Source organism: Desmodus rotundus, chromosome 12 (genome assembly GCF_022682495.2).
Source record: "Desmodus rotundus isolate HL8 chromosome 12, HLdesRot8A.1, whole genome shotgun sequence".
NCBI lineage: Eukaryota > Metazoa > Chordata > Mammalia > Chiroptera > Phyllostomidae > Desmodus > Desmodus rotundus.
Window position 1 is genome coordinate 72978328 of NC_071398.1, and position 10947 is coordinate 72989274.

The window sequence follows — 10947 nt, forward strand, 5'->3', positions numbered from 1 at the left end:
CCACACCTTCCTCCGAAGACACACACTCACTCCCAGGCAAAGCCAGCCCCTCCTCACTGTCCTTCCTCTGTGGCCTCTCCAATTCTCCCTGGTTTCTTGTCCTGGCAACTCTGCTCCCCCCACATACAGGCTTTGGGAGCCTTGCAGAGGAAGGGGTGAGAGAGATGTGGGTGTGGAGGGGAGTCCTCCCGGCCTTTCCCTGCACCGGGCGCAGCCCCAGGACAGGTCTGCAAAGAGAGTGGAGCCAAGCACCTTCCTGGGGGCGGGGGACAGTGACAGAATGCTCCACTCCTGTCTCTGGAGCCCTGTGACTGGCAGACCGGGTCCCCTTTCCCTTGGCCTGTCTGTACTTCTGGGTCTAGGGACCCTGGAGGCCACCACACCCCTTGCCTCATATGATGGGGTTCCAGCACTGAGCGGTCCCCAAGGGGCCCAGGCCCCTCTCCTCTGTACTCTCCAGAGTAGGTGTCTCCTGCTCCTTCAGGTCCTGGACCCAGCAGCTCCTGGGGGGCCCCAGCACAGGCAGCTAGCCCTGGGGGTGGGGGTGGGAGGCTCCTCCCACCCTCTGGGTCATTTCTATTTCCCAGCAGGCTCCCTGGCTCGAGTGCAGGACTGAGAGGCAGTTAGGACAGAATGAGAACATCTGACACTGCCCGGTGGAGCCTTTCCCTGCTGAGACAGAACCATGGCATGTGGGCCGCAGCCTTGCGGGAAGCAGGTGGGGTGGAGCCCGAGCTGGCTAGAACTCCAGAAGTCTGGTGGAGGACGGCACTCTTTCTCCCAGGGAGGTGTTTAAGGAGAAAAGAAATGTCTATTGGTCTGGGCTGGGCTGGGCTGGGCAGAGAGGCCAAGTGGTGGTCCCAGAGGACCCCTCAGATGGAGCGCAGGCAGCCCGAGCGCTCTCTAGCTGTCGGACGAGCTGGGTCCGCATCACCCTCTCCAGAGTCCAGCTACCCTAGCCTCTCAGGCCAGCACTGCCGCCTTCTCGACATCCTCCTCTCCCTTCTATCAGCCTTCCTCCCCTCTTCCCACTCTGTAGCACCCCCGGCCTGAGAGCCTGTGCTGGGTCCCTCTTGCCTTCATCCTGGGCCACCTCATGCTCTGGCCCCCTCTCCCCAGATCCTGGTCCCCGCTAACCCCGCCCACCAGGCTGCAGCGTTGCCCTGAGAAACTGTCCCAGGGTTTTGCGGTATTGGTCCCTGCCTAGAGCGGCGCTACCCAAGAGAAATATTCTGTAATCTGAGCTGTCCAACGTGGCTGTTAACCCTGGAAATGTGGCTAGTACCACATTTCTCTGAACTCCTCTTGATGTTAATTGTCCCCCTGCTATGGGCTACTGTGTCGACCAGTGCGCCCTTCGAGCTTCAACTCCGGGCTGGTATCCCGGAGGTTGCGCCGTATGCTGGTATCTGGGCTGGTTGTGTCACAATATTGCTGCGTGACCCAGTGCAAGCCATTTGCCCTCTCTGGTTGGGCTTCTTTCATCTATAACATGGCAAAGGCTCATTCCCTCTCCTAACCTCAAAGGGAAGGTAAGATCCACAAGTGGGGAAATTTTAGGCAGAAAATGGCCCCAGAAATGCAGAGTCAGCAATGTCTGTGGTCATCACCAAAGTAATAGCAATGACGTAATGACAGAACTGTCCCCACCGGGCTTCAGGACCAGACAAACCCTCTTACCTGGACAGCAGACAAGGGCCACAGCCAGCAGCAGCAGCAGATGTGACTTCCTCCGGGAGGGGGTCCCCATGACGGGTGTCCGGGCTGAAGTGGAGAGCAGAGAAGGGCCTCAGCCCAGCAGGAGGGGAGGAGAGCCCAGCAGGAGGTTGAGAAGGACCTAGGGAGGCAGGAGGCAGGAGGCAGGAGGCAGGGGAGGGCCGGGAGCTGAGGCGTGCCCCTCCCAGCTCCAGGCTGTCTGGGTCTTGCCTGGGAGAGGCCGGAACTACTGGACCACGCATCCTCCCCAGGGCCCAGAGGAAGGGGCTTGGCTCTTACCAGGGAGCTCTTCCCTGGGCTGAGTGCCTCCTACTGTGCCCCTGGGAGTCCAGCTCAGTCACATACCCCTGCCCCCTCCCTCCCCCTCCCTCCGCTCCCACAGCCGGCATGGTGCTGCTCAGGAAGTGCAGCAGTGATTACCTGGGACTGGGAGGGAAGGACCACCTGCCCACTCACCTGTAATAGCTCTTGGTGTGGGTCCTGAAGAGAACAGGGCCCGGGCCTGGATTTGGGGACCTAGTTACATCTTTCTCTAGTAAGGGCCCATTCTCCCTGTCCCTCCCCCACAGCTGCCTGGGTCGGGGAGGGGGCTGCAGGAAGCAGTACGCCCCTCTGGGAGCTGTACTAAGTCTCTCAGGCTGAGTCATCCACTGGCTCTCACCCCGGTCCCCAGGTGAGGCATCACGTCCTGTGCATGATGGAGCCCTGACCTTGGCCGCTTCAGCCGTGCTCCCAACCGCGTGCTGAAAGAGTTAATGCAGCTCCCGGAGGAGGCTCCCTCTTGCACAGAGCTGAGCACAGGCTTGGTTGAATCTTGGGAGCTTTGGAGAGCCTGTTCCCTGGGATGGGGGCCACCAAGAGCAGGTCAGAGCTCCTGCCTCAGTCTGAGAGATGGGAGCCTCATCCTTAGAAGCGAGGGCAGGGCCAGCCTCCCATGAAGTGCTCCCCATGTCCGGCCAGCTTTCCAAGCTCTGGCACCCCAGGGGCATGCTTTTCAGTGATTGGGCGCCATAGGGAGTCAGATCTCCAAGCTGCTGCTGATTCTGCTTCTCTGCCCTGACTGCCTGCTTTGCAGACACCTATGAGCAGGGTGGGGGTAGGGGAACCCTGGCTCTCTCCCACTAACTGGCTGCAAGACCCATGCCACTTTTGGGTCTCAGTGTCCTCATCTGCAGGATGGTGCTCTCTAAGGTCCCTTCCAGCTCTGAGGCCTTGTGTTCCAGAGAGTGCGGTGCCGCCCAGGGCCAGGGAGTGCTGTCCCTGGATTGGTGGGAGGGAGGGGGGAAGGCTGGGTGCAGATCACCTAAGACTCTGCCCACAGGTCGGTGCAGGGTCTGAAAACAATGCGAACTCAGCATCTCCCTGTCCCCTGGGAAAGGGAGTCCCCAAACTCTTAAACCCTCTCTGCCCCAACTCTAGCCTCATATACACTCCCCTTTGTTAGGAAGGGGCCCTGGGGACGCAGCTCTGTGACCACCTGCCCCTCCCTGTCCTTGCCACTTTCAGTTCCAGACTTGAACCAAGAAATCCAGCACTTTCAGCCCCTGTGACGTCCCCCAACACCTCCATCCCTATGCCTTTGCTCCTGTGACCCCACTCCCCTGCAGTGCCCTTCCTGGGCCAGGCGCACTCACCCTCATGTCCCCATGCACCTCTCACTGCCCCAGGCCGCTAACTAGCCCGTGAGCACACGGCCAGGACTCAGCTCTGACCTGGACTGCGCTGCCCGGGGCCCTGCCTGTGGGGCAAGTCTGCCTTCATTAGAAGGTGTGAGCTCCCCAAAGGGAGAGGCTACGTCTTCTCCATTTTCGTGTTGCCCGTGCCTGGCCTGGTGCCTGGCACATAGCAGGCGTTACTTGTGTGGCACATTGCACTGTTTGAGGACAGCTGTGTCCGGTGCCTACAGGAGCAGCGGACACCACGGTCACACGCCTACCCCCACTCCCACAGCGGGGCTCAGCAGACAGCTGGCTGCCTGGCCGGGCACACTCACTCACATGCTCGCACACCCTCACGCTCCTTCTCCCATCAACACATTCACTCTCAGACACACGCTCCCCTTCACTCACGCTCACATGCACGCACTTGCACCCTCGCACACTCACACACATCCTCACACGCACACTTCTGTCTCATAGTCACTCTGTCCCTCACACACACACTCAGGTCTCCAGGGTGTTCGGTCAGGGGGGAAGCTGGGAGTACGGCCCTGGATGCCTCACCTGGTAGGGAGGCTCTGGGGCTGCGAGCTGTCCCAGGCTGTGGGCTCAGAAGACGGGGTTTGGGGACATCGACTTCATCTCCTAACAGCTTTGGGAGCTTGGACAACTTATTTCCCCTGGTGGAGCCTGTTTTCTCACCTGCAAAGAGGAGATCACGACACTTGCTTTGCAGAGCTGTTCTGAACATTCCATGAGACACTGGAGTGCCCGCTGGGGTGGTCTTTGGGTCGCATGGGGGGCGGGCAGGGAGAGGAGGTGGCTCCAACCTGTCCCCTTCAGCCGGAGCAGCCCCACTTATACCTGCGTTCTCTCCTGGGCTTCGCTACCGGGCTCCCTTTGCACAAACGGTTCCACAGCCCCCAAAACTTTGAAAACGCTCCCTTGGTGCTGGTGTGGCTCACCCCAGAGCTGGGCACAGAGAAGGAGCCCAATCATTGTTTGCTCACTGCTGCCCTTTGTGTGCCTGCCAGTCCCGGGAGCTCGGGGTGGGGAGGAGCGCGGGCTGTAGGCACTCACCGGAGTGTGCCAGGGCAGAGCAGGGACCGACCACCAGGGAGCTGAGGCCCTGGGGCAGGAGCTGGCGATGCTCCCTGGCAGCCCTGATGGGAGCAGGTGGGTGTGCCTGTGCGTGCACACGTGTGCATGTGTGTGCATGTCTGTGTATTGTGTCTGCATGCATGTGCACGGTGTCTGTGTGTATCTGTGTATCTGTCTGTGGATATGTGAGGGTGTGTCTCTGTGTGTCTGTGTTTGGGTGTGTCTGGTCTTTGCGTGTGTGCCTGTGTAGGTGTCCCTGCCCGCACAGGGCGTGACGACCCAGCCCCTGCCTGGTTTTTCTGGGACCCGCAAGGAGGTCTGTGTCCTGGATCATTCTCCTGCACCCCACAGTGGTCAGAATCATCGGTTTTCTCACTACAAGTAATTGTCATACTTTGTGGATAATCTAATTCTACTGCTTCTCCTAAACTTCAACTTAACCCAGACCTTTATCAGTCACCTCTGGGCTCAGGGGCCCTGGGCACCCCTGAGGGACAGATGTGGGGGAGGGGTGGGCAAGCGGCTGGGGGAGTGCTAGGGACCTGTCAGAACGATCACGTGCACACAGAGCCCCACTGTGTGCCAGGGCCTGTGTGAACACACTCACACACACACACACACACACACTCGCACACACGGAGTCTGGGTAAAAGTTTGGAGCTTACTGCTGCCCTGAAGGTGAGGCAGTTTGCACCCAGTCTCGCCCTGGTCCACTTTCGTTCTAGTATTTATGACCGTGTGCCAGGCATCGTGCTAATCACTGGGGGACCAGCGGTGAAAACTGCCTTTACGGGGTTCCCCGACCACCTGAGTGCCACCGAGCGTGTGCTCACGAGCTACGTGGACAGTCATCTCGCACCATCTGCCCTATAACGCATTCTAGAATGCGCAGGATGGATGAGGCCTTTTTGTCAGGAGCGAGTGGAGCTCTGCCAGGCTGGGAGCTGGCCCTGTGAGCCCGGAGCCAGCCAAGCCTGGCCCAGGCCAGCTGCCCTGGTACAGGGAGCAGGCACGGGCTGGCACAGGCGGGCATGAGCTGTCACCACAGGGCGCTGGTCCTATGAGCCACAAACACATGGGGGAGCGGGCTGCTTGGGGGTTCAGAGGCTCCAGGGGGGCTGGCTGAATCGCTGGGCCTAGGAAACAAAGGGCCTGGGGACAAGGGGGAGGAAAGGCTGAGTCTGCACAGGACAGGGCTTGCTGGCCTCAGGGCCCCCGCACAGAGCGGTCAGAAAACGAAAGATAGACTCCTCCCAAATGTTCTCATCTGGGATACCCAGCTCCTGGCCCTGAATCTCTCTCCCCAACCCCTGGTGGAGATGTGAGCACCGAGGGCTGCTTTTGGAGGGGTGGTGGTGGAAAAAGGGAGAGTTCGGGGTCCGATTGAGGGCAGAGACTAAGGGATTTGTTGTAAACGACTGGCACTGCCTGAGGCCCGAGGTCTCCAGCACCGTGCACCCTGCAGCACAGCGCAGATGAACAGGGTGGGCTCTCAGCCACGCCCCTGGCGCTCATGAGCCAGCAGAGCCCCAGTTACTGTGTTCACTGCTCAACGTCTCTGAGCCTCGGTCTCCTGTCTGCAACGTGGGGTGAGGAGGGGTGTAGCCACCCCAAGGGACTCCTGTGAGGTCAGCGCCATTTCTGGCCCATAGTAAGCGCTCAGGGGACACAGACACGTGTCCGCAGACGCTGTGCGTGGCATCTACTTCTACACAGCCACGACCCCCAGGCTGCGCTCACGCAGGTTTAGGGTACTGACAGACTCCCACACTCTCCCCGGGCAGGTGCCTTCCTCCTCTTCTGCCCCGCGGGTGCAGTGGGCCCCGGCAAGCCCCAGCAGGCACACTACCCAGGTGAGGGCCCAAGGACACACAGAGCCACATCCAGACACCATGTGTCTGTCCTCCTGGGGGCACCTGTCTAGGACACACGAGGCACTGCCAAGCAGGTGCTCCTCCTCAGCCACCCCACCTCCTGCCCCTGGGGCCTGGTCGGGGAGGGGAACTCGCCTACAATAGGAACTACCACCTGGAACAGGGTCACTGTTCTCCAGGAAGGTCTGAAGCACTCCACGCCCTCTGGGAGGATGGGGACTGTGTGGCCCTGTGGGGCCGCGTGTCCGGCAGGGTGGGTGCTGGCAGGAGCAGGACTGTGGTTGAGAGGCCTCGATGAGGAAGGTGGGTGCCCTGAGCTGGAGGGGGTCTTGAGGGCAGATTTGGGTGGGCCGGGGACCTCCTTAGTCCCCGGTGAGGGACAGGGCAGCTGTGCAGCTGAGTGTCTCCTCAGACCCCTCTCTGTGCTCCCTCCCTGCCTGCACCCAGCTTTTTTCTGCAGGCTCTTTGTATTGGCAGCTGGTTCCCTGGGGCCCTGGCACTGGCTGCCCGCCCTCTGGGGAACTGGGTTTGTGTGAGTTTTCAACCTTGGCCTGAGGGAGTCTGGCCCTTGATCTTCAGCCTGGAGTCTGTGGCCCTCCTGCCCCTGGCCCCCCCTGCTGCACTGGAGAGCCCCTCTGAGTGGGGAGTGGACAGAGGGAGAGCCTTGCATCCTTCTGGGAGGAGCTGGATAAGGGGAAAGTGCTGCTAGACCCTAGGTTTCCTGCGCCCCGTGTGTGTGGTTTGGTGGAATGAGCGAGGCTGTTGGGAGGAGGTCCATTTCTGAGATGACAGGAGTGAGAGCCGTTGTTTTCATTTGGTTCTGGAGAACCAAATCAGGGAGAGATTAGCAGAGCAATTTTGCATGTCCCTTCATCTCTGTGGAGAGGAGACTCCCCCCAGTTCCCAGACAGTTTCTTCCTGGCTGGTCCAGAGCTGAGCCTGGTGGGGGTGGGTTTGAACCTACTCCTCCTTTCAGGCTAGTTTCTGTTCTGGGGCCCAGGTGCACTGCCCCTCCGGGTTGCACGGCATGAAGGGCGCTTTCAGCCAGACGTGGGGTGGGACAGCCTCTTGGTCCGAGAAGCTGGCAGACATTGAGGGAGTGTGGGCTGGGGGTGGAGGAGGCTCAGCAGGTTTCATCTGGATGGGTGCCCTGTATGTGTGCGCGCGTGTGTGTGCATGTGCACACACATGTGGGCATATATGTGCACGCACCCACACATGTGTGCATGTGGGAGGGCTCATCTGATGAGAAGGACACTGGGGTGTGCTTGGGTCTGCGCCTGTCCTGAGGTGCCACGTGTCCAGTTTGGGGGAGAATATCACACACCTTTGCTTTTGTTTGCACCCTCTTTGGATAAACAAGAAAACATGGGCTCATTTTGTAGCAAGAGGACTCATTAAACCCGAGGAAGGACTTCACTCCAGGGTGGTCATTATCAGGACACAGAGTCCATGGAAACGCCCAGATGTTCCAGGTTAGCCAACCCTAGCGGATGGGGGGGGGTAGCCTAGATTAGGGTGGTCCGGAAGCATGAGAGGTGGGCAGCAGGGAATGAATAAGATGCCTATCTTCTTACGGATTCCTAGACACCCCTGCCTGTTTCGTTGGAAAGCGGATAACCTGCACCTGGAAGCAATGTACAGGGTCATCCAGCCCAGCCAGCACTTCCAGGCAGGATGGTTTCTAACCGTGGACCGGACCCCAGTTTCCCATGGCTTCTTAGAGCCATTGGAGAGACTGCCCCACCTCAGGCTCCTCTTCCTGGCAAGGAAGTGCCTCCTGCAGTCTAATTTCAATTCCTCCTGCTTCTCTGGAATATTCTTGGCTATGGTTCTTCTTCCTCTTGCTCACCCCCCCTGGTTCTGCCCTAGGAATCCCTCCAAAAATACAAATACCACCTACACTCAGGCATAGATTGTCTTTGAGATGCACTTTCTCACAAACATTTGGCTTGAGGACTTTCTTGGGGAGAGGGCGGAGGATGTGCACCCCCCAAACCACCCCAGATGAATTGCTTCCCTGATCGCCTTGGAGCCAGACAGGTTGCCTTGGCTCCCCCCTGACCCCCCAGTGCTTGCTCCTGGGGAGAAAGTTTGGTGTCTGAGACAATATGTGCCACTACCCAGCTGTCCTGTCGAACACAGTCCCCAGAGGTGCACCCCGCATGTGTTTCTAGCTGGACACTGCCGGCAGAGAAGGTGCTGGGGTGGAGTTACATAAGAAGTGAGAGCTGTTAGGGGAACGGTGTGGGGTAGGTAGAGAGGCCTGGAGGTGGAGGAGCACATCTGACTGGGGAGGAAGTATGGGGAGGAGCGGGGCCAGGTGGGGGAAAGGATGAGGGGAATGACAGAGTCACAGAGAGCGGACCCTGTGTTTTTCTCACTGCTCACTCGGAGCACCAGGACAGGTGGACCTTGGTGACTTTGATGTCATGGGCTCAGAGGCCCCTCCCCATCTGCCGCACTTCCTGCCTCCCTTGTGCTGCCTGAGGACTCCTGCTGGATTCCACGCGAAATTAGGAAGAACTTTGACCTTGTGACAAAGGCCTTGCCTGAGTGGCTCTGCAGCCTGGCTAGAAAGGGTTAACTGGTGGGGCCCCCTGGAGAGGGCTGCTCTCCTAAGAGCCCAACTCCCTCCTCCCAAAGCCAGGAGTCTGGGTCCCATCCCCCTGTCCCACCCCCAGGAGCCTGTCACATCAGCCTCTCTCACAGGTGGCCCTCCCTTTGCAGGTCCCCAGTGGCTCCCTGGTCCCTCTGAGTATAACTGAGAGGACAAGTGGCTGAATGGACGGGGGCACTCTGGCCAGAGGGCTGGGAGGGGAGACTGAGCCGGCGCCAGAAGGAGATCAGGAGGCACCGAGAGACTGGAATATTGGGCAATCCTGCTCCTTCCTCCCTGGGAGCAGAGGGCCCGGGGGTGGAGTCTGTGGCCCTGAGGGGTCAAGCTGAAAGGAAATGGTGGTAGGGTCTCACCAGACTCAGGCTGGACATGGGCGGGGGAGTCAAGGACAGGTACCTTGGAGGCTGGAAACCCCAGCCTTCCCCAGGGCTGGGCCATGGGTACTCACAGCTCCCATCTGTCTGGATTCCCAAACCTCCAAACAACCTTGACTGACAGCTTTTCCTAGGGGCACAGGCTCGGCTCCCAGGGGCCTGTGGCTGAGGGGTTCCTGGCTTTGTCCGGTGGCGGCAGGGCTCTCCTTTCCCGGGCTGTCTCTTCTCACTCCCCTCTCTTGCTTCCCAGACCTTGGGACCCTCCCGGACGGACGAGGTGACAGGATTCAGCTCTGGACACTGGCTGGGGCTGCCTCCCCCACCTCTGGTCCATTATGTAAGCCCCATGGTGCTGGGGAGAGGGTTGCCTCCTTTTTCTAGACCCCCTAAAGGGTGTCCCTCCCCCCTTCCAGCCCCAGCCCCTTTCCTTACCAAACTTCATGCAGATCTTTCTCTCCCACCAGTGAGGATGAGAGGGAGGGACTTGAGGAGAAGGTAAGGCTGGGGGGGGGGGGGAAGGAAGGGAAGAAAAGGAATGTCAGCCCCTATGGTCCCAGCCACTCACCCTTCGGGACATGACTTGCCTTAGTTTTTCCTCCCTAAGTCCCACTCCTGGTCAGGCCCTTACCCAAACTTGAGCTCCATTCCCTCCTCAGTGGAACTGAAGGAAGACTTTGCAAAGAGGTCACCCTGCAGAATCTGACCCAGGGTGGCCTCCAGTCCAGGCAATCAGGCCCAACTCCCTCTGGGGACATATGGGGACAGGCCAGGGTCTGGGGCCTGACCCTAAGGGCTTTCTGGTCCTGGACATGGGGTCCGGGGACAGGGCCCATAACCACTGTCCTCTCTGAAGGCAGTCGCTGCTGTCAGCCAGTGGCCAGTAGCCAGCTTGAATTCCTGGGCACACAGCTGGGGGCCACTTCCTGGCTGGCTTGGCCTGCTGGGCCCTGCAGGATGCCACCCATGTAGACAGGGCGGAGGACACTTCCAGTCCCAGTGGTGAGAAGTCACTGGCCCCAGCCTGCAGCTGGGGTTCCCTTCGTGCCCCTGCACCTGCCCTTGTCCCTGCCTCTGCCCCTCCCAACTTGCAAGGACACAGAGCTCTGAGCCCATGCCCCAACAGTGCCCCGGAGACAAAATTGGTTGGCACCTACCTGGGGTGAAAGAGGGGTGTTGACTGGGGCAGGTGGATGCTGCCCCAGGCGGTGAGCCAGAGCCAGCCTGGCCACCAGCGCCCTGGGCTGCCTATGTCTCCTCCCCCGTTCCCTCAGCCGCTTGCGGCTGTCCGGGTGCGGCGGCGGCAGTGCCGGTGGCGAGAGCGGTGGCGGGTGAGGGCGCTTGTGTGTGTGCGCGCCCGGAGCCACTGCAGCATCTCTGCATCAAGATGTGCTCCTCCCTCTCCCAGGCTCCGCTCACTGGCTGGCTCCTGTCCTCAGCCAACGCTCGGGGCCCTGGAGATGACTTCCTCTGCCCCCCTCCCGCCCCCTTCCCGTCCCCACCCTTCTGGCTTTACCTCATTTGCTGTCATTTAAGGACCAGGGAGCAGCCAGAGCACCCGCCGCCTTCCATAATGCATGGGCAGCTCAGCTCCCGGGCGCTGTCTG

General features: G+C 60.1%; 1 protein-coding gene across 1 annotated transcript in view; it reads right to left on the minus strand.

Moving 5' to 3' along the window:
* The window catches only part of CNTN2 (contactin 2), a 34954-nt gene extending 24258 nt beyond the window's left edge, over window positions 1-10696 (minus strand). The window contains exons 1-3 of the mRNA XM_053916161.2: window positions 10498-10696; window positions 9776-9844; window positions 1681-1764 (exon numbers count right to left, since the gene is read on the minus strand). Coding sequence (XP_053772136.1) covers window positions 1681-1764; window positions 9776-9785 — 94 coding nt within the window. The 5' untranslated portion in view covers window positions 9786-9844; window positions 10498-10696. The remainder of the gene's footprint in view (window positions 1-1680; window positions 1765-9775; window positions 9845-10497) is intronic.
* Between the last annotated feature and the right edge of the window lie 251 nt (window positions 10697-10947).